The sequence below is a fragment of the Ovis aries genome, chromosome 1, assembly GCF_016772045.2.
Source record: "Ovis aries strain OAR_USU_Benz2616 breed Rambouillet chromosome 1, ARS-UI_Ramb_v3.0, whole genome shotgun sequence".
Classification (NCBI taxonomy): Eukaryota; Metazoa; Chordata; class Mammalia; order Artiodactyla; family Bovidae; genus Ovis; species Ovis aries.
In genome coordinates this window covers 140,279,638-140,306,927 of record NC_056054.1, presented here as the reverse complement: position 1 = coordinate 140,306,927, position 27,290 = coordinate 140,279,638, and the positions used below count along the sequence as shown (strand labels likewise).

The 27,290-nt window shown below is 43.0% G+C and overlaps 1 protein-coding gene across 4 annotated transcripts in view; it reads left to right on the top strand.

Moving 5' to 3' along the window:
• Window positions 1-27,290, top strand: part of CXADR (CXADR Ig-like cell adhesion molecule) — a 69,445-nt gene that overhangs the window by 15,200 nt on the left and 26,955 nt on the right. For all 4 annotated transcript variants that reach the window (XM_012187131.5, XM_004002819.6, XM_042230085.2 and 1 more), the window contains exons 2-6: window positions 8,190-8,356; window positions 15,605-15,809; window positions 24,998-25,153; window positions 26,054-26,176; window positions 26,962-27,100. In XM_012187131.5, the coding sequence (XP_012042521.2) occupies window positions 8,190-8,356; window positions 15,605-15,809; window positions 24,998-25,153; window positions 26,054-26,176; window positions 26,962-27,100 (790 nt within the window). The remainder of the gene's footprint in view (window positions 1-8,189; window positions 8,357-15,604; window positions 15,810-24,997; window positions 25,154-26,053; window positions 26,177-26,961; window positions 27,101-27,290) is intronic.

Sequence of the window (27,290 nt, the reverse complement as noted above, 5' to 3'; positions counted from 1 at the left end):
CTTACCGTCTCTGTTTCGTCACTGTAAAATTGAGATAATAGTAGTAACGCCCTCAGATTTGTTATGAGACTTGAAGGAGTTAATGTGTATAAAATATTTTGAGAAGTGCCTGGCACATAATCTAACACCCATGGTGGCTCAGACAGTAAAGAATCTGCCAGCATTGCAGGAGACCTGGGTTCAATCCCTGGGTCAGGAAGATCCCCTGGAGAGGGGAATGGCTACACACTCCAGTATTCTTGCCTGGAAAATTCCACAGACAAAGGAGTTTGGTGGGCTACAGTCCATGGGGTTGCTAAGAGTGAGAAACGACTGAGCAGCTCACCCTGGCACTTAATAGGTACTCAGTCACTGCTCATTACTATTTATGGTTAAGGTGATGGTTTCCCTATTTCCATCTCAGTTTATTTTCTGGGCACTTGCTTTATGATTACTCGCTGGGGTTGGGGAGCTGAGAGTTGATTTTTAAAAAATAGCATAGAAAAGCAAATAAGTATACCTAATGTTGTTTCTCATTGTTATTAACTTATCTGACTCTGTTTTATTTTCTTAGCTCAATGGTACATATTAACACATTGTACTGAGTAACACATGGGAATTAACTATAATTCCAAGGACAGAGGAGCCTGGTGGACTAAAGTCCATGGGATCACAGAGAGTTGGACACGACTGAATAACTAACACTCACATACATACTAGGCAGCAAAGAGGGTAATTTCTACCTTCCAGTGTTTTTCTTTTTTTCCTCTTCCTGAACAATGTTTGTTTAAAGGCCTAGTTGGAGTAGTTAACTACCCTTAACATATAGTAAGTTTTTCTTTTTCTTTCCTAGAAACAAACGCTTAGTATTTAGGTGACTTTTAACATTGCTAATCCCAAAGCAGCTCCCTGGTGAGAAGGAAATTGGCAGATTAGATTTAGGGTCAAGGAAAGGGTCTAAATAGCTTCGCAGTTGCATTTTTGCAATATTTAAGACAGGATTTAAAGCGTCCCAGTGAGTTGCTTGCTAACCCAGACATCTGATTTGTAGTATTTGTTAATCAGACATACACAAAAAAATTATACTTGTCCCAATCAACTTCTTAAACATACCACTTCCTGATTTCCCCAGTTTATTTTTTAACATTGCCCTAATGAATCGTTTTTCAGTGTTTCTGTGTTTTTATATGTAAGGTTCCTGAACTCCATATTCTGAACTAAGCAATACAACTGAATGTGTTCTCTATTTAACATAGTAACCTTTATGACATTCTTTAATATTTCTCACAAAAGGCAATATCAAATAAATTCTTTATAAAAATTGACACTAAGATCATTATAACATATCCCTTTTCAAGCAACCAAAGAATTATGCCAGACCTTTGGAAAATGAAGTTAAATTACTCTTATTTTTATTCCTAGTTTCTCTTTTCTGTTCGTATCTTTGGAATGACTCCAGATATTTTGAGAAAACATGCATAAGTATATAACATTTTTCTCATTTTGCTTCATGTTGTTCTGGAGGGAGTTGCAAGATAGACAAGCAACTTTTTCTTCATCCCTAGTTGTGATTTTAGTGAAGTGAAAGTCACTCAGTCGTGTCTGACTCTTTGTGACCCCGTGGACTATACAGTCCATGAAATTCTCTAAGCCAGAATACTGGAGTGGGTAGCCTTTCACTTCTCCAGGGGATCGTCCCAACCCAATGATGGAACCCAGATCTCCCGCATTGCAGGTGGACTCTTTACTGGCTGAGCCACAAGGGTTGTGATTTTAGAATATTCACAAATTAAAGTTTTAATGTCATACTTCTTTCATGTTAACATAAATTTGCAGGCTTCCCAAGTGGTGTGAGTGGTAAAGAACCCACCTGTCAATGAGGGAGATGCAAGAGATCCCTGGATGGGGTCGATCCCCTGCAGGAGAACATGGCAGCCCACGCCAGTATTCTTAGCTGGAGAATCCTGTGGACAGAGGAGCCTGGCAGGCTACAGTCCGTGGGGTCGCAGCGTCAGACACGACTGAAGTGACTTACACGCAACATAACTATACAGTTGAATCCATATTAATTTCTTATCACATCCGCTAATATTTCTTGTGATGTGAATATTAAAGCAATAGGCATCGGTCTTTGCTCCTGTTAGCATACAGCCAGGCTTGCTCAGCTCCCTCTGAGCTCCATGCATCCCCAGTGGCTTTGCTCTTCCTTTACTCTGCTAGATACACAGTCTGCCCATGGCCCTCCTTCCCAGGACTTTCCCATAAGGTGTCATGATCTTTTCTCCCATCAGCATTCCTCTTGCAAACAGCCCCATCACCTTCACTCTGCCGGGAACTCCTGCTCTGCGCTTAAACTAAGCAGTTTCTTCTGAGGCAGGTCCAGGGTGTGTCGAATAAGGCTTGGAACATGCCCTCCAGAGATGAAACCCTGGGACCCTGTTAAGCAACTAAAAGTGTGTGCTTAAAGGGTGTGCGTGCGTGCTCAGTCATGTCCGAGCCTGCCAGGCCCCTCTGTCCGTGGGATTTCCCAGGCAAGAATACTGAAGTGGGGAGTCACTTCCTCCTCCAAGCTATCTTCCCGACCCAGGGGTGGAAGCTGTGCCTCGAGAGTCTCCTGGATTGGCAGATGGATTCTTTATACCCCTGAGGCTTCGAAGAAGCCCTCAGTTAAGTGTGGGAACTTGGTTTGTGCCTGCAGTAGAGAAGCAGGTTGTGTAATTGCGAGCAGGAAGCAATTAGCACTGCCTGTGGGGATGGGGGGAGGGGGAGGAGGCCACAGGTGAGAGGCGTGGAATGGCTGCCAGGTGCTTCCAGTGGGAGAAGGTGGGCCTTGCAGACAAGGGGAATGTGTGCAAACGCAGATGCTCCACAGAGTGTATGCACTTAATTCTGTCTTCCCCCTTCCGTGCTTCCTCCGATGTCTTTGATTTCCTTTGATGATTGGCCCTTGACCAGAATGCCTTCACTGTTGTGATTCCATCTTTGATAGAAAAAGACCTTAACTTATTTTCACCGACTTTTAGCCGCACCTTGTTAATTTTTCTTCACTACTTTGAAATGGAATGTCTTTCATTTGGGTAGATTCTGTTTCCTTCCTCTTACACAAAGGAGCTACATACTTGTGCCGTAGCTTTTCTTTTCCTTATTTTTAACCCAAGCACTAGAAATTTTGCTCCGCTAAAGGAAATCAATGATAATCAAGAAGCTTTGGCTTCTAAGTCAAATGTGAACTATTCACCTAGGGTGTAGGGTGGGAAGTTACCAAGTCCAAGTTTGCTCTGTTCACCGCATAACAGGCCAATGAATCCAAGACAGGAGGAGTTGAGGCAAAGAAGAGACTTCATTCAGGGAGCTGGCTGACAGAGGATGGCAGGCTAGCTCCTCAAAATATCCATTTTATCGGGGTGTGGATACCAGGTTCTTTTATAGATCAGAGATGGGGAGAGATGAGGAAGCAAAGTAAAAATGCCATTAATCTTGGAAACACCTCCTAGAATAGTAAGCCTCAGGCAGGGCATGTGTTAATTTCTTCCTTCTTGTCATGCGCAGGTGGACAGGGTTCTGAACAAAGGCACTCTAGTTTAACAGGCAGTTAGAGGGGCGGGAGTCTTAGGGGCAGGCCCTTCTGTATGATTAATAACAAAAGCAAGTAAAGAAACAGTTCCAACATGGAGTCAGAATTGGCTTATTCTCTGCAAAAGAGCACTTCCTGAGTGTCACTAGTGGAAAAGAACCCACTTCCAGTGCAGGAGTCATAAGAGACTCGGGTTTGATCCCTGGGTCTGGAAGATCCCTTGGAGGAGGGCATGGCAACCCACTGTAGTATTCTTGCCTGGACAGAAGAGCCCGAGGGGCTACGGTCCTTCTGGTCGCACAGGGTCGGACACAACTGACTGAAGCGCCTTAGCATGCAGGCACTGCAGCAGGAGGACGCACAGTAAAGAAGCTGCTGCTGCTGCTAAGTCGCTTCAGCTGTGTCTGACTCTGTGCAACCCCCTAGACCGCAGCCCACTAGGCCCTGCCATCCCTGGGATTCTCCAGGCAAGAACACCAGAGTGGGGACAGTGAAGAAGCAGCCTTGGTAAAACAGGGTACGTGCTTGTGATGGAGGCCTTATCCAGTCAGTCAGTCAACCGATAAGCCCCCCACCACGAGCACGTACCCTGTTTTACTGAGGCTGCTGCTTTACTGTGTGTCTTCTGAGGCAGTGCGTGCATGCCGAGGAGCTTTGGCCATGTATGACTCTGCATTGGGTTGTCAGTTGCTGGACTGCTGTTTTTGGATTCAGTCTCTTGTTGTTTAGTTGCTCAGTCATGTTTGACTTTGGGATCACAAGGTCCTTCTCTGTCCATGGAATTCTCCAGGCAAGAAGACTGTAGGTTGCCATCCCCTTTTCCAGGGAATCTTCCCAACCCAGGGGTCGAACCTGTGTCACCTGCATCGCAGGCAGATTCTTTATCACTGAGTCGCCAGGGAACCCCTTAATTGGGTACAAAGAATGCTTTCTGGGGAAGGGTCTGGCCTGAGACCAAACTAACATGATTGCCCTAAAAGGTGGGCTTAAGCAGGGAAGGCAGTGTTGTAAAGTGTGTGGGTGCTCAGAGTGGGGGTACGCAGCAGCTAAAGGTGGGGAGGTGCCTGGATATAAAGGGTGCTGAGGAGAATAAAGGCATCTGAGCTAGCGTGGACCCACCAGAGGTTTTCAGACCAGGCAGTGATACAGTTTAAAAAGCAATGTGTAGTGAACACTCTGGGTGAAGCATGGAGATGGTTAGAATGAAGTAGAGTGGGTGCAGGGAAGACCTCAGGCTTAGCCTATGGGAGAAATAACAGAGGCCTGAACGCGTTAAGGAATCCGAGCTCAGCCTGCTCACTGCACGGCAGGAATTCGGAATTTGGAGATTAGAAAAAGCAAGCAGAAAACCGGGAGATGTTATTTCAGTCACTGCCAAAAAGGGACATGACTCAGCCAGTTTATTTACATAATCTAGTACTGAGCTCTTACTAACAAGACTCTGCAAACACTTAGGGTTGATCATGTGCTACATATTTCATCACATTCTGAATATAAGGTTGAGTAAAATTGTTAAGAAGGTTTGTTACATGATTTAGTTTAGAGATCATGTTTGAACTTGAAAGTAGTTTACGAGTTAAACTATCCCTCATGTGCTGCATAAATAGAATTGGGCAGTATTAGGAATATCCAGAGACGCAACATGAGACCAAGTGTCTGCCTTTGTCTTCTACGGTTTTTGACTGATGCATGCATCAATATTGAAAAACTATGCCTCCATGCCGAGAGGCCCCTACAGAGTTGCTAGGAAACCCAATAACTGTTTTGTACCATCCTGAGATTTTAATTCCTTTCTAGTGCAACACAATGAAGAGTAGTTGAATGTTTTAAACATTTTTGGAAAACAAAGTACTGCAAGTCTTTAAAAGTCTGTTTAAAATTTCTTATAGCAATATACATATTAAGGAAATCTCATTATAAAATTCACCTTTCTTAAATCTCTGTTGTGAAAAATAACTGCTAACAATTTGTCTATCCAGATCACTTTTATATACATGTAACTGTTTTCTAAGATACTCTTTGAAAGAGAAGTAATTTTATGTATCAAACAGGAAAGAATGGATGATACTATCATGAAAACAAAGTTACATTTCATTCTAATGATGGTAGTGTCAGTGCTGAAAACATGAATTAGGAGGATTGGAACTTTTACTCAGTTTAGATGTCTCAGTGATGCCTTCTTGACTTTTCAATTTGATTTTTATAAAATAAAAACTTGAAGCACAGAGTAACTAGGAGGTTTTAATTATTTTTTCTATAGCAGATTTCATTCTTGCCTCCATATTTTTGAGCTGTCTTGATTCATTTGAAATGGAATTCTCTATCTTAGATCATTTGTATGGTATTCATTTCCAGACCAATTAGATGCAGGCAACAGTTATAGTAGCTGTAGATAGGAGATCTTCAAATAGCAGGACCTTCTGACAAATTAATGCTCTTTTTCAACATTCCTAAAATTGATCAAACTTACAATCCAGTCACCAGTTATTTTCTGGTGTGCAAGGAACCCAGCAAGAGATAAAAGCCACAATTTCCACAAACCCTGATGGAGCTAATGAATCAGGGTATACATTTTAAAAATTTTCTTAAAAATACAAGGTGGTATGGGAAGATAAGTTCACTGATGTCTGGAAGATGAGGCAAAAACCATGGAGCCTGAGTCAATTTCACAGTAAAGTTTATAAAAGGGAAAATAAAAAAATAGTATACATTGAGTGCTGAACGAGTGATAATACAGATAGCAGCAAGTAAAGTACTGTGAGCATTCCAGGAAGACAGAAAGAAAAATCACTGTAGTCTGAAAAGGTAGCAGAATGCCTTAAGTGAATGAAGCAGGACTGGAACTGAGTTCTTAGAAGTGATAGAAAGTATTCATTCAGAGAATTGAATATTAATCAGGAGAATTAGTTGTAATTATACATATAAGTATCAAATCATACCATCTAAACTAGAAATATGTACATGAAATGGAGATTGGGGTAGTATGGACTTTGGGGGATGGTAAGTAGTTCATTTGGGCTGAATCAGAGATTTTGGCGGAGAAGGCAATGGCAACCCATTCCGGTCCGTGCCTGGCAAATCCCATGGACAGAGGAGCCTGGTAGCCTACAGTCCATGGGGTCACTAAGAGTCGGACACAACTGAGCGACTTCACTTTCACGCTTTGGAGAAGGAAATGGCAACCCACTCCAGTGTTCTTGCCTGGAGAATCCCAGGGACGGGGGAGCCTGGTGGGCTGCCGTCTATGGGGTCACACAGAGTTGGACACGACTGAAGCGACTTAGTAGCAGTAGCAGCAGCAGCAGCAGCAGCAGCAGAGATTTTGGATGGCGTATCATTAATATTTGCTGTTTAACAAACCAACCCAAACTTGAGAGGCTGTAAAACAACGATCGTGTGTTAGTTCACGGTCCTGTCGGGGCTCAGTCCTGGGGCTGCAGGTGGCAGGTGTGGGGCTGGGCCTGTGTTCCAGGGTGGCCGTGTGTTGGGCACTGGTAGCTGTTGTGCTCACACCTCAGCCCTCTCTTATGTCATGCACATGGTGACGGGTGGCAGGGGTCCTAGTGGGCCAGAGTGGGAGCAGCAACACCTCCCGAAGCCTGGCTGCGGGAGGCTCAGCAGGACTCAGGCCACAGGCTGTTGGCCAGAAGCAAGGCCAGCTTCTCGTTTAGGAGAAGTTGTGCAGAGAGTCTGTGTCCAGTTTTTGTTGTTGTTTTTTTAAAATTATTTTTGGATGTGCTGGATCTCTGTTGCTTCCTGGTGTTTTTCTAGTTGCAGCAAGCAGGGGGCGATCCTCTCTAGTTGCAGTACGCTGGCCTCTTGAGGTGGTTTCTCCTGTTGCGGAGCACAGGTTCTAGGGCACATGAGCTCAGCAATCTAAGTGGAAGTTTCATAGGCTACAAATTTGAAAATAAGTTATAGAATTTTAAGATGTCTTCTTAAAATTATGTAATAACTTTGACTTTTTCAGAAGGGAAATAAGCAGAGATAAAGTAAGAAGTGTGTTAAAGATAATATTGAGGTCAACATTTTGGTATGTTTAAAACTATATAAATTGACAGTATTTTTTCCCCTTTTGAATTGTCATCAAAATTTATTGCTTAGAAATATTTTTAAGATTTCAATAAAAGTCACAAAATCAAATTTAATAAAAATTTGGAATTATAGAAGCCTGGACACAAAATGTGTCAGAATTCATCAGCATGTGCCCAGTAATAGGAATTCCAAGTGTGTTTCTGACACCATGGGAAGCATGAATTAATGTGGCCTTGAATTAGACTGATGTAACTGACCTTTCAGAGACTCTAGCCAGGTTCAGTTTTAAACATCTGCCTGGATAATAAAAATCCTCTTAGGTTCTTCCAACTCATGTGAGAATACTGTTATTCCAAATAATACTGAGAAGCTTCCAGTGCTCTGAAATGAAATTGTATTGAATAGGATGTGTATTAGTATTTCTATTTCTACAGAGGCGCACACACACAAACTGGGACCACTGAGTTGGAGTTTCATTACCCTGGTCCCCAGTAAAGTCCTGTTTCCCCCACACCTGTGGTCCCTCTGAACAGCTGAGGTGTCCTGAGGGTGCTGCCAGCCTTGGAGCAGATGCTCAGTCCATTTGTGTTTCATTTTCTAGATTTCACCAGAGGTTTGAGTATCACTACTCCTGAACAGATGATTGAAAAGGCCAAAGGGGAAACTGCTTATTTGCCATGCAAATTTACCCTCGGTCCAGAAGACCAGGGCCCACTGGACATCGAGTGGCTGCTGTCACCAGCCGATAATCAGAAGGTGGATCAAGTGGTAAGTGCTGCTCACTCGGCAGATGTCGGGGGAACCTGTGTTTGGTGTCTGTCACTGTGTTGATACCATAGGTGGGGGGACATGGGGAGCTGTGAAGGAAGCCTGAGACTTCCTCGGCTTGCAGTGTAGGGGAGAAAGGCAGATGCTTGGAAAGTAAGCACCCTGAGGTAATGGAGTGAGATGGATAAGTGACTTCAGATTTCAGAGGAAGGAGAGGTTACCAGACTTCTTACAGAGGACTGCAGGGAAGAAGGGGAGCTTGAGCATGTTCTGAAAATCTGGCCTTGGAAATACGTGTGGCCCAGGGGCCTGGGAGGTGTGTACAGAGCAGGCTTGTTAGTCTGCAGGGAAGTGTGTGACATCTCAGGGGCACCAGGGTAAACTGGATGTTGTGAAAGGTTAGATAGAATTGAATTTCCAAGTTTCACACGGGGATTCCATCACCAGTATAAGGGTCAAATCTAACAGAGGTGTGAAGGTACATATTATTACAGTCTATTTCCCATATTTTTGCAACTTAAATATCCTGTATGTTGAATGCCTTAAAAAACAAAATAGCAGTTGGCCCTCCAGATCTGTGAGTTCTGCGTTGGTGGATTATACCAATCATGGATTGAAAACATTCAGGAAAAAAAAAAATTCCAGAATGTTCCAGACAGCAAAACTTGAACTTCCCACATGCCAGCAGTAATTTACATAGCACTTACACTGTATTAAGTATTCTAGATAAAGGTAATCTGGATAAAGTATATGGGATAATGGATAAGTGACCTCAGATTTCTGAGGAAGGAAAAGGTCATCAGACTTCTTACAGAGGGCTGCAAGGAAAAAGGGGAGCTTGAGAATGTTCTGAAAATCTGGCCTTGGAAGTGTGTGTGGCCCGGGGCCATGGGAAACGTGTAAGGAGCAGGCATGAGAGTTCGCAGGGATATGCGTGACATGTTGGGGATGCCATCCTAGGCCATCTAGATAAAGATACGGGAGGATGCATATGCTTTACCATCTTATAAGTACGTCAGACTTCCCTGGTGGCTCAGTGGTAAAGAATCCACTTGCTAATAATGCAGGAGACACAGGTTCGATTCCTGGTTCAGGAAGATCCCCTGGAGAAATGGCAACACCTGCTCCAGTATTCTTGCCTGGGAAATCCCATGGACAGAGGAGCCTGGTGAGCGATAGTCCTTGGGGTCACAGAAGGGTTAAATATGACTTTAGCGACTAAACAACAACATATGTATGCCATCTTATTTGAGGGAGCTGAGTACCTGTGGATTTTGGCATCTGAGGAAGGGAAGGGGAAAAGAGAGGAGGTCCTAGAACCAACCCCCAACCCCATGGTTACTGAGGGATGACTGTATTGTTACAGAATTTTTTCTAGTTACACTTTAACAGGGACCTAATATAGAAAACCCCGTTGTTCTGTGACCCATAATCAGAGGCATTTTTATAAAGGTGATAAGGAGTTAAAAAAATAATTAAGGCACGCTTGGCCAGTGAAGGCAGGGTACAAGTGGAAGGGTTTTTATTAGCTGTTCTCTTGTATGCTATTCTGTAAGACAAGCTCACGACTTCCTGTTAGTCACCAGTTTCCATTAACCGTTTGGGGCTCGATTTCAGCCCCATCTGCAAATACATGTATCACACTTTGCCTTTTAATGGTAACATAATATTTCACTTCATTTAGAATGCTTCATATTAGCTTTGTCTGACATACTTAAATGTCAATGTTAACAAATACTATTAAACCAGGGAGAGAAAAAGAAGTTCAAATGTTTGGAGTAATGTACCAAATTCAGACTCAAATTGAAGAAAGTTAGGGAAAACCACTAGACCATTCAGGTATGACCTAAATCAAATCCCTTATGATTATACAGTGGAAGTGAGAAATAGATTTAAGGGCCTAGATCTGATAGATAGAGTGCCTGATGAACTGTGGAATGAGGTTCATGACATTGTATAGGAGACAGGGATCAAGACCATCCCCATGGAAAAGAAATGCAAAAAAGCAAAATGGCTGTCTGGGAGGCCTTACAAATAGCTGTGAAAAGAAGAGGGGCGAAAAGCAAAGGAGAAAAGATATAAGCATCTGAATGCAGAGTTCCAAAGAATAGCAAGAAGAGATAAGAAAGCCTTCTTCAGTGATCAGTGCAAAGAAATAGAGGAAAAGAACAGAATGGGAAAGACTAGAGATCACTTCAAGAAAATTAGAGATACCAAGGGAACACTTCATGCAAAGATGGGCTCAATAAAGGACAGGAATGGTCTGGACCTAACAGAAGCAGAAGATATTAAGAAGAGGTGGCAAGAATACACGGAAAAACTGTACAAAAAAGATCTTCACGACCCAGATAATCATGATGATGTGAGCACTAATCTAGAGCCAGACATCTTGGAATGTGAAGTCAAGTAGGCCTTAGAAAGCATCACTACGAACAAAGCTAGTGGAGGTGATGGAATTCCAGTTGAGCTGTTTCAAATCCTGAAAGATAATGCTGTGAAAGTGCTGCACTCAATATCCCAACAAATTTGGAAAACTCAGCAGTGGCCACAGGACTGGAAAAAGTCAGTTTTCATTCTAATTCCAAAGAAAGGCAATGCCAAAGAATGCTCAAACTGCCGTACAATTGCACTCATCTCACATGCTAGTAAAGTAATGCTCAAAATTCTCCAAGCCAGGCTTCAGCAATACGTGAACCATGAACTCCGTGATGTTCAAGCTGATTTTGGAAAAGGCAGAGGAACCAGAGATCAAATTGCCCACATCCGCTAGATCATGGAAAAATCAAGAGCGTTCCAGAAAAACATCTATTTCTGCTTTATTGACTATGCCAAAGCCTTTGACTTTGTGGATCACAATAAACTGGAAAATTCTGAAAGAGATGGGAATACAGACCACCTGACCTGCCTCTTGAGAAATCTGTATGCAGGTCAGGAAGCAACAGTTAGAACTGGACATGGAACAACAGACTGGTTCCAAATAGGAAAAGGAGTACGTCAAGGTTGTATATTGTCACCCTGCTTATTTAACTTCTATGCAGAGTACATCATGAGAAACAATGGACTGGAAGAAACACAAGCTGGAATCAAGATTGCCGGGAGAAATATCAATAACCTCAGATATGCAGATGACACCATCCTTATGGCAGAAAGTGAAGAGGAGCTAAAAGCCTCTTGATGAAAGTGAAAAAGGAAAGCGAAAAAGTTGGCTTAAAGCTCAACATTCAGAAAATGAAGATCATGGCATCCGGTCACATCACTCCATGGGAAATAGATGGGGAAACAGTAGAAACAGACTTTATTTTGGGGGGCTCCAAAATCACTGCAGATGGTGACTGCAGCCATGAAATTAAAAGACGCTTACTCCTTGGAAGAAAAGTTATGACCAACCTAGATAGTATATTCAAAAGCAGAGACATTACTTTGCCAACAAATGTCTGTCTAGTCAAGGCTATGGGTTTTCCTGTGGTCATGTATGGATATGAGAGTTGGACTGTGAAGAAGGCTGAGTGCCGAAGAATTGATGGTTTTGAACTGTGGTGTTGGAGAAGACTCTTGAGAATCCCTTGGACTGCAAGGAGATCCAACCAGTCCATTCTGAAGGAGTTCAGCCCTAGGATTTTTTTGGAAGGACTGATGCTGAAGCTGAAGCTCCAGTACTTTGGTCACCTGATGTGAAGAGTTGACTCATTGGAAAAGACTCTGATGCTGGGAGGGATTGGGGACAGGAGGAGAAGGGGACGACCGAGGATGAGATGGCTGGATGGCATCACTGACTCGATGGATGTGAGTCTCAGTGAACTCCGGGAGATGGTGATGGACAGGGAGGCCTGGGGTGCTGCGATTCATGGGGTCGCAGAGTCGGACACGACTGAGTGACTGAACTGAACAGTTCTCTCTCTCTCTCTCTCTCTCTCTCTCTTTATATATATATATATATATATATATTTGGAAGGGAAATTTTTACTTGTGGTTCATCTCAAAAAAAGGGATTATCCAGGCAGCAGTTAGTGGCTGAATCAGTGCAGTTAGGTAATTAATTGTTTTTGGCAAATACAAGTAGTGTGCCCATGTTGTTTTTGTGAAGGAAAAAATTAAGGTGCTTTCCTGAGTTGTAAGTGGCTGGGGCCACTCCCTCCAAGGATATATCTCTACCCTGATTCTGATATGAGAACTTCCTTCTCTCCCTGAAGGAAAAGAAATTGAGCCCAACTCCTCCTGTCTACTCAGCCCGGATACCCTGTCCCCCTCCCATCTTGCTCTTCATCCCTCCCCTCTTCCCATGGCAGTGCCAATACCCTGAACTCAGGCTTCTGCCTGAGCCCTGCACGCCCCTCATTCCTTTGCCAGTGAAGTGCCTACCTCCTTTAGAATCCAGGACTCTGGTTCCATGGTTGAGATGCGAGAATGGAGAGCACAGATCCTGGCTTAAGGCTCAGGGGTGAAGCCCTGTGACAAGGTGCCTCTTGAGATCAAAAAGGCCAGTGTGTCCTGGAGCCTTGTGTTTCCATTCAGGGAAGGAGAATCCAAGGACTTCTTTGTTAAGTGGGAGCCACTTAGTCACAAGCCACACAGTCCACAGGACTGAGAGACAAATGTGATAGTGGGTGCTGGGCTGAAGTGTCCATTTCTGGGTTAAGACACCTAGCCTCTAACCTAAAGCACAGTAAATAAGGCCAAAAGAAAGAAGAGTTAGGGAGAGATTGATGCATAGGAGGATGTGTGCATAGAATTACAACTGTATTATAATGCTTGCTAAATCCTTCTTGTAATATTTTTAAGCTAGCAGGTAGTGTGATGGGGGCCTGGGCTGGAGAAATTTCCCTCCTCATTCCCTGCATGATCTCTTTAATCAGCAGTTATGATGTACTCATTCACTTACCGTGTGCTGAGCTTTATATGCTTTATAAACCCTGGACAGGGTTTTATATACTTTAATTATATATACTTACTTAAGTTTTAAAACAACACCCCAGAATGAAGATCATTATACATTCGAGGAGGAGGAAAAGGAGGGCCCAGGAATTTGAAGGAACATGCCCAGGGTCACGTAGCTGGCAACAAACACAGCAGGGGTTTTGAGCCCAGATCTTTCCCGACTACTCCTCCCACCCCCCGTGGGAGGTGTTGACCCGTCTGGATTATCTTATACAGTATCATGTACTGCCTCCCATATTTCATAAGCCTCTGTTTCCTCATATGTAAACTAAGAGCAGGTACACTTGCTTCTCAGGGTTGTGATAAGAATTTTCTGAAAATACTGTATGGTTTAGTGTTTTCTGAGTCTACAAGTCATACAGAAATGTTCATGTAGGCAGCCTGCAATGCCAGACCGGATGGATGTGGTTTCCATCGCAGCGGTATTGAGAGAGTTGGTCTGTGGCAGCCACTGCCTTCCGCACGGTTAAAACGTTAAATGTGGATCGTGCCTCCATCCCCATTGGGCTGTAAAGAGGAATCAAAATTGCCTGGTACATGTTACTTCTCCATTTCTTAGCTACTGTTTGTAAAATTGTTTTCATGAGAACATGACCACGTTAGTTTACAAAAATGACTGACCGTGAAGACATATTTGTCAGGCCCTCCTTGAAAGGCTGGGCTTCCACGTGGCTCAGTGGTAAAGAATCCGCCTGCCAATGCAGGAGACTCCAGTTCGATCCCTGGATCAGAAAGATCCCCTGGAGAAGGAGATGGCAATCCGCTCCAATATTCTTGACTGAGAAATCCCACGGACAGAGGATGCTGGCAGGCTGTGGTTCACGGGTTCACAAAGAGTCAGACACGACTTAGGGACTGACGACTAGGGCCTCCTAGAAAGGCGTGTGTGTATGTGTAAAAATGAGGGGTTCAAAGTATCATGGGTTGAACTTCCTGGCTTTTCACAACAAGAGAGTCCATGGGATAATACAGAGGAAGATACATTTAAGGAGCTCTCAGTACTGCTGTTGACAGGTGGATGTGGGCAGAGATGGAGCAAATAAAGTGATGGCTTATGTTTACAGAGCAAGTCAGCTGTGGACCCTTCAACTGCTTTTATTTACTTAGCAAGCTGATATTGAGTGCTTCCTCAGTGCTGACTCTTAATATGTAAGCAAAAGATCTTTAGTGAATTAGGAGCGGGGGCAACATGGTAGAGGAGGAGATGAAAGAAAACCCAAGTCTGTGCTCTGGAGAAATTCCTACACATAGTGCCGATTCCGATCTTACTGAACGTACCAGATGAATGGTCTGCAGGATGTATGCTGTAGTTTTCTGATTATTATTTAAGTTTGGTACTATTGCTCTTTGGCCCTTGGGTCTCAGATGGGCCAGAATGAAGGACTTCATGAGTGAATAAAATGTATGAAGTATTTAAATTAATTTTCAGTTCAGTTCAGTCGTGAAGGGTCTTTGCTTTTAGTCTCTGAAAATTTATTGGAAGGTCCTGTTAACCAGGTTGGGCAGACACATCTTAACAGGTTTATGATTTTATCTGTTGTAGTCTGGAACCTTCAAGTGCCCCTAGCTTAGTATATTAAGATAAAAAAATGTCTTTGTTGTTGTTACTGTTCTTAAGTTCCACAGGTAAATTATCATAAGCCCTCTTTGGGGAGTAGTGGTGGTGGTTGATAACCTGATTGTATACAGTTGATTGGCATACTTCTTTCTCTGAGGCAGCTGAAAAACAGAGTGCATAAGAATTCACAAATCCACGCTCTTGTGGGTCTCACCGTATGGCTCGCATAGAGGACTGTATTATTTAATCATGTCGGGTCTTGGTTTCCCCATCTGTAATGACCGTGTGTTAAAATACTTAAGGATCATATTGGCCTCTTTCTGTTTTCTTGAGAGCTCGTTTGGAGATTCTAGTAGGAGAGCACAGCTACTCGTTAAACCCTTGACTGAAGACCGATCCTCCTCTATCGGGGATGGTCTTCATCTCCCACCGTGTGTGCAGCTTCAGGAGGGGCGCTCCTGGAGGGGCGCTCCTGGAGTGGTGAGGGAGGGAGGGGCTAATCTAGCCAGCCAGATCAGCTGAATCAGCCCCGGTGATCAGTGGGCTGACAGATGTTGCAAACAGGTCGCCCTCACATCCTCCTTCCATTTTCTTAACCTGTGGTTTGAATAGTTGTAGATTCCTCAGAATATTGTGTTCTTTTTTTGTTTTTTTGGATCCTTACAGTACTGTGGTGTATCTAGAACTCCTTTAACAAGACAGGGAGTTCACTTGCTTGCTTGTTTTCTCATTGTCTTATTTTGGCTTTCTATCAGATTATTTTATATTCCGGAGACAAAATTTATGATGACTACTATCAAGATCTGAAAGGACGAGTACATTTTACAAGTAATGATCTCAAATCTGGTGACGCTTCAATAAATGTGACAAATTTACAGTTGTCCGATATTGGCACATATCAGTGCAAAGTGAAAAAAGCTCCTGGTGTTGGAAATAAGAAGATTCAGCTGACAGTTCTTGGTAAGTTACTTATTAACAGGGTAAGGGATCACAGTACTGTAGTAGCAGCATTTACGTGAGACAAAACTTAGAATTTTAGAGTAGTAAGTTTAAATATTTGACATACTGTCCTCAAATAGCATAAAACATAAAGCTGGCAATTTTTTTTAATAGAAAAAATAAGTGAACAGCTTCTTCGTGAAGTTCATGAAAGTATTTGATAGTAAATGAAGGAGGTCTGTGATATGGGAGATGAACCATAAGGCAGGGGTAGGGGATCCAGACTTTTTGCCTTGTTCTCAGGTTTGCCCTGGGAATTAAATAGAACATTTCCTGGGCCTCAGCCTACATTTTTGAAACATAAAAATAATAATCATTAAATCTCTATGCAGTCTCATTCAGCTCAAAATTGTGACGTGTGCTTTAAGCTTTATCAAACCGCATGTCCCAAGGAATAAATGAGATTTCTATGACAGCTAATTGGAGTATTTAGAGTAGAGCAGATGGAATATGGTAGCTGGAATATTGAATTGGGGTAAGGCTATTAGACCTCGGACAGTCCTTTAACTTCTCTGAGCATTATGATCTTTTCATCCTTAAAAGTAAGGAGGCTAGACAGATGGCCGCTAGGATGTAGCTCTCCAGGACAGTTAAGAAGGAGAATAAGTACAAACTGCTTTGTGAACATCATAGACTGAAAAGTTTACTATCCTTCTCTAGATTCTGTGGTCATGCACAAGCACCCTTAAGCCCTGCAAACTGAGAAACTCTGAAAGGTATTGCTCAGAAATATACTTCTAAAATCTTGCTGTGGTAGCTTTGCCCAAAAGTACAATAGCTGCCATGTATAGAATCTCAATAGTCTGGCACTATTATATGACAGAAAATTCTCGTGTGACCTAAGGTGTCAGGTTTGGGGGATACTTGGGGACCCACTTTACAAAGGAGATGCTGACTGCTGAAATTGCCTTCCATATCCCTGGAAATAACTCATCTGCACAGTCTCCCTCACATCAACTTCTACCTTTTGTTCCTTTTAATTTAGAGAACTGAGCAGGGGTTAAGTGTCAGATTCCAGACTTATTTAGAGCAGGTTAGTTCAGTTCAGTCCAGTCGCTCAGTCATGGCCAACTCTGCGACACCATGAACCACAGCACGCCAGGCCTCCCTGTCCATCACCAACTCCTGGAGTCCACCCAAACTCATGTCCATTGAGTCGGTGATGCCATCCAACCATCTTATCCTCTGTCGCCTCCTTCTCCTCCTGCCCTCAGTCTTTCCCAGCATCAGGGTCTTTTCAAATGAGTCAGCTCTTCATATCAGGTGGCCAAAGTATTTGAGTTTCAGCTTCAACATCAGTCCTTCCAATGAATATTCAGGACTGATTTCCTTTAAGATGGACTGGCTTGATCTCCTTGCTGTCCAAGGGACTCTCAAGGGTCTTCTCCAGCACCACAGTTCAAAAGCATCAATTCTTCAGCACTCAGCTTTCTTTATAGTCCAGCTCTCACATCCATACATGACTACTAGAAAAACCATAGCCTTGACTATATGGACCTTTGTTGGCAAAGTAATGTCTCTGCTTTTGAATATGCTATCTAGGTTGGTCATAACTTTCCTTCCAAGGGGTAAACGTCTTTTAATTTCATGGCTGCAGTCACCATCTGCAGTGATTTTGGAGCCCAGAAAAATAGCCGGTAGAGACTAATTTTTGTGCATCCCAGCAACAACTCCCAGGGTTGTTGTGGTTGATAAGGCAGTCTTCTGGCAACATCATCGAGGGCGTCCTGGTAAGAGGCACTCTATGCTGAGTGGAACTCATTCAGAATATGTCTGTGATATGAAAGCAAGTGAACCTAAAGAGGAACCGGGAAAGGCAATATGGTAACATTGGAAATTCTAGCCTTTTGTGTCTCCATTCAGCAAACGTGGAGTTGTCTTTCTTTTTTATAAATGTGGAAGCTGGTAAAAGTTTAATAACTTGTCTGAACTCATCCCAGACCGTGGCATACCTGAAATTATAACCCTGAGTGTATCTTCTTTCTGGCTTCCCTGGTGATTTCAGACAGTAAAGAATCTGCCTGCAGTGCAGGAGACATGGGTTGGATCCCTGGGTTGAGAAGATCCTTTGGAGGAGGGAATGGCAACCCACTCCAGTATTCTTGCCTGGAGAATTCCATGGACAGAGGAGCCTGGCGGGCTACAGTCACTGCTTTCCAGGAAGTGTTGAGTTAGGATATATATGGAATTTTAACTGGTTCCTGATATACCAAGCAGATTATACATGTTTGTCAGAATTATTTACTGTGGAGTCCCTCTTTGATGGGGGCAGGTACACTGGGAGGGATGTGATTGGCACATGTTCCCAAAAGAGATGTGGACAGATACTCTGTGTATCTGTGTGTGTGTGTGTATGTGTGAGAGAGAGAAAGATCTCGTAGCGGCTGTCATAGACTCTGGCCAGGCACACCCGAGGCAGCAGCCATGACTGTCGAGCAGGAGGGATGGCCTTTTACTTTAAACCTCACACCTCTGACATCTTCTTCCTCAGCCTGGATGGGTGGGAAGCGCTGACACTGTAACTCCTTTTGTTAGCTCTGTCTGGGATCACCATGGCAAGCAAGCTCTGGTGTCAAACCAAGGGGGGAGGGAGAGACTGAATGGGAGGTGAGGGGAGAGGGGACAGTGATGGCTGAAGGGGGAAGCAGGAATGACCTCTGACTGTGAGGATGACCTCTGACCTGGTGAGACTGTCTCAGAGCCAGAGGAGAATTTCTTCATCTCTCCTCCATGTTTTCAGATGAGTCAGGACCACTGTGGTAGAAAACACTAGAGGTTTCTCTCGAAAGTGAGAGCTGGATAGAAACTTAATTTGTTTGCTTTTTTCCTGCAAATACTGCTTAGGCAGTCTGGAGGAAAGATGAACAGGATGCCTTATAGAGACCAGACTGTCCAGTGGAGCTTTTGATTGCTTCACTCTCAGAGGCTCAGCCTGATACTTCACTTCAATTTGCTTGTCTGAAATCTGTAGATGCCACCATGGTGTCCCCATAGTAATGAAAGCTTGTTCAGGGACTTCCCTGGTGGTCTAGTGATTAGGACGCTGAGCTCCCAATGCAAGGGTTGCAGCTTCCATCTCTGGTTGGGGAAGTAAGAGCCACGTGGCACAGCCAAAAAGCAATTAAGAAAAAAAGAAAGCTTGTTCAGAGCCCTGGTTGCTGTACAGACATAAACGGGGATGACTGTTAGCTGCCGGGGTGTGAGGGGTAGCGTGTTGCTATCCCATGCTCTGTTGCTAGGGCCCGCCCTGCTCTTTCAGATACACCAACTGTACATGTGGATGCAACTCAATAAAGAAGCTGGCCATGGGTGATGATGACAAGGGTTAGTATGGTGGCTGCTCACTGCCAGCACCTTCCCTGGGAACTCCAGAAAAACCTGTTCCTGGGCCCTTTTGGTGTAAATAGACTTGGCTATTTTGGTGTATATAGTGTACTCAGACTGCACCCGCACCACAAGAAGGACATGTGCAGGGATTCAGTCAACACTGGGATTTATTTGTTTTTTTTTTCACTTTTTATTCTGAAATAAATTTTAGTTTTACACACAAGTTGCAAAACTAGCAGAAAGTTCATGAGAATGTACCCGTTACCTAATTTTTCCTAAGGATAACATTTTTCAAAATCATAATACAACTACTAAAACCAAGAAATTAGTATTGAAGCTATACCGTTAACTGTGGGCCTAATTTGAACTTTACAGCTTCCCATTAATGCCCTTTTGTTCCTGGGTCAAGTCCAAGGTCCATGCTGAATTGATGTCCCCTCTAGTCTCCTCAAGTTAATGTCAAGGGGCATGTGTTGTTCTGTCTTATTGTTAACCATGATCACTTGGTCTAAATTTTATCTGATAGATTTTTCCATTATAAAATTACTAATTTTCCCTCTGGGATTGAAAAATACCTCCCCCCACCAAATCCCCAATACCAGCTCTTTGTATATAAAATAAAAGTTTGAAAACCTCAAAAAAAAATGCTAGCCCTTTGCATATATAAAAGTTTGAAAACTTCAATAATAATAACAAAAATAGTAGCTCTTTGTATATAAAATAAAAGTTTGAAAACTTAAAAAAAATCCCAGTGGGGGAGCCACTTTGAGACTTTGCAAATATCCTTTCTCCTCAAACTTTTTGCCTATTGATTTTTACCATCTATGCATGGATTTCACCAGAAGTAGAGGTATTTTGAACCAAGCAAAAATACTATTCCTGGGTGGATGACATGGTGATAAAAGTATATTCTGTCCCAAATAGAGATTTAGAGTATTTTCTGTAGTCTGAAGTAGTGGCCCCTAGCTTGGAGGGATGATGATATAACACACAGATGGAACACAGCATTACTAAATTGGTGGGATGCCAACCAAGTGCAAGTTGAAAGTCATAGATCTTCAACTGAGAAGGATTATTTATTGGTTTTGTCACTGAACATGGTGACGGATGTTCTGAGGACAATGGCTGGGTATCCTGGAGCCCCAGACCAAAGAAATATTAGATGATAAAACTTGATATTTGTTCCCTTTCTGGTTTTATCTTTCAGTCCAGCAAGGTGTCACGGATTAAGAGTTAGTCTTCCCTATATTAGGATGGGTAAAATTATTATGGTTAGTGGTTGGGGTTGCCATGTAAAAGACTTGCACTTTCTCCTCCCTTTGGAAAGCAGGTAGCCACCTCTAGGCAGGGTTTCCCAGGTGTCACTAGTGGTAAAAAGCCCGCCTGCCAACACAGGAGACATCAGAGGCTCGAGTTCAGTCCTTGGGTTGGGAAGATCCCCTGGAGAGGATATGGGAACTCATTACAATATTCCTGCCTGGAGAATCCCATGGACAGAGGAGCCTGGTGGGCTACAGTCCATGGGGTTGCACAGAGTTGGACATGACTGAAGCAACTTAGCACACCTGCACTCCTAAGCAACACTCAGAACTAGCGTTGGTAAAATCTTGTTCTGTTGTGGATGGAGTATCTTGAAATCTCAAACTCAGTGGAACCCTGACTTCCTGAGCAGCCACTGTAAATAACTGCCCTTTATTGGATATATTTGGGAGGGGGACATTTTCAGTAGAAAAAAAGTTTAGGGTTAGAATGCTATATTACCAGTAGATGCTTGATGTCCAAAGCATTGCTTCAGTATCTCACTTACTGCTCGTCTGTGTAATAAAGTATTTATTGGTAGTTTGAAAAAACAGGGACCAAGACTCATTTTGTTGAAGACTCAGGATGAAATCAGAGAAGGCAATGGCACCCCACTCCAGCACTCTTGCCTGGCAAATTGCATGAATGGAGGAGCCTGGTAGGCTGCAGTCCATGGGGTCGCTAAGAGTCGGATACGACTGAGCGACTTCACTTTCACTTTTCACTTTCATGCATTGGAGAAGGAAATGGCAACCCGCTCCAGTGTTCTTGCCTGGAGAATCCCAGGGACAGGGGAGCCTGGTGGACTGCCATCTGTGGGGTCTCACAGAGTCGGACACGACTGAAGCGGCTTAGCAGCAGCAACAGCAGGATGAAATAATTGTGCAAAGCTGATTCAAAAGTCCAAATGATATAGTGTCCAGGGAGACTGATAGATGTGAAAAAGAAACAGACTTGCTTAGGAAAATCAACAACACAGTTAAATGCATCTGTTGATCCTTATTAAAAAAAGTGTGCATTGCAACAGAATAACAGACAAAGGGGAGAAATCCAATTAAATTTTAGAATTATCAAGAAATGTGTGAAGTGAGACCATGATCAACACCCTTAGTTAAAGAGGCCCCACTGGGTATGACAGACCCTGTCAGCCAGATTTGGAAAAACAGTTTGACATTTTCTTATAGAGTTAAACATTCACTAACCTGATTTGAAAAAGGAAAACATATACCAGCACTTACAAGCAGCGTTGTTGTTTATAACGGTGCAAAACTGTTTAAAACCCATTCACATTTATTTTTAGTAGTGAAAAAATAAAAGCCCAACCGGAACTTGAAAGACTCAACAAAGAAAAAGCAGTCCTGCTATCTATCAGACTGGGAGGATGGCTGCAGACAGTCAGGTCGAGGGTCTATGGGAAGGTTGCTCTCCCAAGGGTGTGGAGCGTTGGTAAACTCTGGCCTATGGCTGTCTCCTCACTGTTGCCCCCAGAGACACCTGCACTACTCCTCCTGTCCTGGGGGCTCAGGTTGCTGGACTGTGCTCGTCTCCAGTTTAATCCCTGCTTCTCCTAATCCTGCCGCAGAAATGGCATCAGATTCAGAACTGGTCTCTGCTCTTGCAGACTGTTGCCTGAACCTTCAGACTCTCTCGCTGCCTTGTCCAGTGGCATGCCACCGCTTCTCATAGTGCCTGCTCACCAGTCCATCTGGTTCCCGTTGACTTCATACCTGCTCCTGGTCTAACTGGACTTTGGTAGTAACCCCTAGACAAAACCAGTGTTCATCAGTATCTGAATGAAAAAGCAAATTTATGTTACAGTCAATGGGATCCAACTCAGCAATAAGAAAGAACAAATAACTGATATGTATACAACAACATGGATCAATTGGATCAATCTCAAAATGAAGAGGAATTAAAGAGCCTCTTGATGAGGATGAAAGGAGAATGAAAAAGCTAGTTTAAAACTCAGCATGCCAAAAAACTAAGGTCATGGCATCCATTCCCATCACTTCATTTCAAATAGAAAGGGCAAATGGAAGCAGTGGCAGATTTTATTTTCTTGGGCTCCAAAATCACTGCAGACAGTGACTGCAGCCAGGAAATTAAGATACTTGCTCCCTGGAAGGAAAGTTATGACAAACCTAGACAGCATATTCAAAAGTAGAGACATTATTTTGCCAACAAAGGTCCATCTGGTCAAAGCTATAGTTTTTCCAGTAGTCATGTATGGATGTGAGAGTTGGACCATGAAGAAGCCTGAGCACCAAAGAATTGATGCTTTCAAATTGTGGTGCTGGAGAAGATTCTTTGAGAGTCCCTTGGACTGCAAGGGGATCAAACCGGTCAGTCCTAAAAGAAGTCAACCCTGACTCCATTGGAAGGACTGATGCTGAAGCTGAAGCTCTAATACTTTGGCCACTGATGGAAAGAGCTGACTCAATGGAAAAGACTGATGCTAAGAAAGATTGAGGGCAGGAGGAAAAGGGGGCGACATAGTCTAAGATGGTTAGGTAGCATCACCAGCTCAATGGACATGAAATTGAGCAAACTCCGGAGATAGTGAACAACAGAGGAACCTGGCGTGCTGCAGTCCATGGGCTCACAAAGATTTGGACATGACTAAGCAACTGAGAAGCAACAACAGAAGTGTTACGACAAATAAAAGAAGCAAAAGTACATACTGTGTATTCCATTTATGTGACTCACAGAGAAGCAGAACCAACCTATGGCGATTATGCAGTTGAGCAAGAGGGTATGACCTGCCAAGGTGTTAACTAGTACTGAGGTGGGTTCCATGTAATGGAACTGTTAGCAGCCTCTCTAAACAGTACCCCAGAGAGACCTGGAGTATAACCTTACAACTGCCTTTTTATAACACTGCTCTCTGAGGGGCTTGGATTGCTTTAACCATGGAATGTAATTGGCCTTTGCTGCTCTTATGTGAGTTGTCCCTTTTATCAGCTTACCTTATCATAAACCCCCTGATTGTGGGCCAACAGAAGATTTAACAGTGCACACACACTCCAAGGGGACTACATACTCCTGGAAAACTATGCTACATGTCAAGCTCCAAGTGGAATAGGTTTAGGACTGGAGGGGAAGCATCCTTGGGTCTGAAGCAGCCCAGCCCGCATCATTCTTGCTTCTTTCGGATGTGCCCCAGGGAGGGGCACAGACCCGCATCTGAGCTGCTGCCTGGCCTCTTACGCAATGGCTGCTTGCCTAAGCTCATTCTCGCCTGTTCTAAGCTGGATGCAGCTAAGGAAACTGGCATTGGCTACCCGTTTTAGTCTTTCAGTCTTGTCTACTCCAAACCCAGGACCGCTGCTCTTGATATAGCAGTTTGCAACATGCTGTGTTTGTTTAAATCAACATTAGAAGACAGCCTTCTGAATGGGAGAAAATAATAGCAAATGAAACAACTGACAACTAATCTCAAAAATATACAAGCAACTTATGCAGCTCAAGTCCAGAAAAATAAACGACCCAATCAAAAAATGGGCCAAAGAACTAAATAGACATTTCTCCAAAGACATACAGATGGCTAACAAACACATGAAAAGATGCTCAACATCACTCATTATTAGAGAAATGCAAATCAAAACCACAATGAGGTACCATTTCACACCAGTCAGAATGGCTGTGATCCAAAAGTCTACAAGCAATAAATGCTGGAGAGGGTGTAGAGAAAAGGGAACCCTCTTACACTGTTGGTGGGAATGCAAACTAGTACAGCCACTATGGAGAACAGTGTGGAGATTCCTTAAAAAATTGCAAATAGAACTGCCTTATGACCCAGCAATCCCACTGCTGGGCATACACACCGAGGAAACCAGAATTGAAAGAGACACATGTACCCCAATGTTCATCGCAGCACTGTTTATAATAGCCAGGACATGGAAACAACCTAGATGTCCATCAGCAGATGAATGGATAAGAAAGCTGTGGTACATATACACAATGGAGTATTACTCAGCCATTAAAAAGAAAACATTTGTATCAGTTCTAATGAGGTGGATGGAACTGGAGCCTATTATATAGAGTGAAGTAAGCCAGAAAGAAAAATACCAATACAGTATACTAACACATATATATGGAATTTAGAAAGATGGTAATGATAACCCTGTATGCAAGGCAGCAAAAGAGACACAGATGTTTAGAACGGACTTTTGGACTCTGAGGGAGAGGGAGAGGGTGGGATGATTTGGGAGAATGGCATTGAAACATGTATACCATCATGTAAGAAACAAATCGCCAGTCTGTGTTTGATACAGGATACAGGATGCTTGGGGCTGGTGCACGGGGATGATCCAGAGAGAGGATATGGGGTGGGAGGTAGGAGGGGTGTTCAGGATTGGGAACTCATGTACACCCATGGTTGATTCATGTCAATGTATGGCAAAACCAATACAGTATTGTAAAGCAAAATAAAGTAAAAATAAAAATTAAAAAAAAATAAATCAACATTAGAAACATACATTCCATTTTCCTGTATGAACTTATAACTTAATGTCTTTTCTTAGTTAAGCCTTCAGGTACACGATGTTACATTGATGGATCAGAAGAAATTGGAAATGACTTTAAACTCAAATGTGAACCAAAAGAAGGTTCACTCCCACTACAGTATGAATGGCAGAAGTTGTCCAACTCACAGAAACTGCCCACCTCGTGGTTACCAGGTACTGCTGATTATACACCTTGATTCTGTGCCATCGATTTGAACTTAAGCCTGGTAGGATTTGTACATGTATGTATAGATGTTTTAATCCCCAAAGCCTTCACTTTCCTAGACAGAGCAATCAGGATTCTAAGGGAATTAGTGTTTTATAATGACAACTTGGTGTCATGTATAAATGAAGAGACATTTTATAACTGTTTAGGGTATTATAATTGATTTCTTTGGTGTGTGTTTTTAATTACCGGTAATATTGATGGAAACTTCATTATCATAAGTTAGTGGCTAAGCTACAAGGAGAGATGGATCTTGAGTGTTTTGGCTCGATTCAGGTTGAAGATATGGTTATTTACACATGGCATGTCTATAAAACAAAAACAATAGCTGTGTGACTCTAACCACAGTGGTTCAAATTGTTTAAATCTGATCGCTCATCTGTGTGTTATAATTAATCTATTCAAACTGATTAACCCCCTCCACGCCCTGTCCTCTCTCCACCTCTGTCTTTTTCAGACTAAGAGGCTGAACAGTGGGACCCGTTTACTTTTCTGTTTCTTCTGTCTGGGGGGATGAGATACATTTTGCAGATCTTGCTGCTGCACCTAAGAGCTTTCATGTCACGGAGTATTCTTTTATAATCGGTGTGGCTCTGTTTCAACAGAGACTCTGTGCCTGACCGAAGCATTCATGATTACTTTGGCTCTGACATGAATGAACCAGAGGCGCGATGGTTTGCATTTGGGAGACATGCACGTGTCTTGCTGCGTTTGTTCTGCGTCTCGCTTCATTTTTTCTCACTTTTACCTGGATTGTCAACCAAGTAGGGTTTGCCTTTACTAGAAACTCAGCAGTCTGTTATCATAAGAATGGGTTTTGCTCCCTCACCCCCTCTTTCTCCACACAGAAATGACGTCATCTGTTATATCTGTGAAAAATGCCAGTGCCGAATACTCCGGGACATACAGCTGTACGGTCAGAAACAGAGTGGGCTCTGATCAGTGCCTGCTGAGCCTGGATGTGGTTCCTCGTAAGTATCTTCCCTGTGCTCTGATAAGGTGGTTTCGTGATGTTTATGCAGCCGCCTTTGGTTCCATCAGCAAGTGTGGGTGATGGGCAGTGGGATGCTGCCTTTGATCACAGCACTCTGGCTTGGTTACTCACTTTTTTAAGACATGGAAGGGAAAGACGTACTACATTTTATTACTAAAACCTTCATTATTGTAGCACCATCATGGAGGCAAGAGCTGTCAAGTTAATTCTTGTACCATATTTAGCCAATGTAAGTAAGGCTTCCCTGGTGGCTCTAGTGGTAAAAAAATCTGCCTGCCAGTGCAGGAGATGTAAGAGATGCAGGTTCCATCCGTGGGCCAAGAAGATCCCCTGGAGGAGGGCATGGCAACCCACTCCAGTATTCTTGCCTGGAGAATCCCATGGACAGAGGAGCCTGGCAGTCCATAGTCCGTGGGGTCGCAAAGAGGTGGACCCGACTGAAGTGATTTAGCATGTGTGTGACTAAGGACAAATTATTTAGAACATTCTTATGCCAACCTAGATAGCTGTGAATGGTAAAATCTTTCAGAGTGATGTTATTGTTTTTATCCTTGAAATAGCTTATACAGTTCAGAAGAAAGTTCGTTTAGTAGATTTTCCCTTGACCAGAAAAAGCTAGCTAATTTGTCTCTTAAAGTTAATCTATGCAATGAAATCAATCTGTTATTGTGTATCATTGCCTTCAGTACGACTAGGTAAAAAGCATTTTTGTTTTGTGTTGTTTTTACTGTTATTTATTTTCTTGTTAACATTTTATTCCAGCTTCAAACAGAGCTGGGACAGTTGCAGGAGCTGTTATAGGAACTTTGCTTGCGCTCGTGCTCGTTGCTCTTACTGTCTTTTGCTGTCATAAAAAGCGCAGAGAAGAAAAATATGAAAAGGAAGTTCACCATGATATCAGGTAATTAAGCACACAGGAGTTGACTGATACACTGAGTTTATTACATCCGTAAAGCATTAGTTCTCTTAACCATCTGAAGCATTTGGCCGCAAGAGAACTGGATGAAAGCTGTAGCTTTTCCCCTTAACACATTTGAAAGCATTTTAATACTTATTTCAAGTGTGTGGAGCCAACTAACCTCTCCCCTACT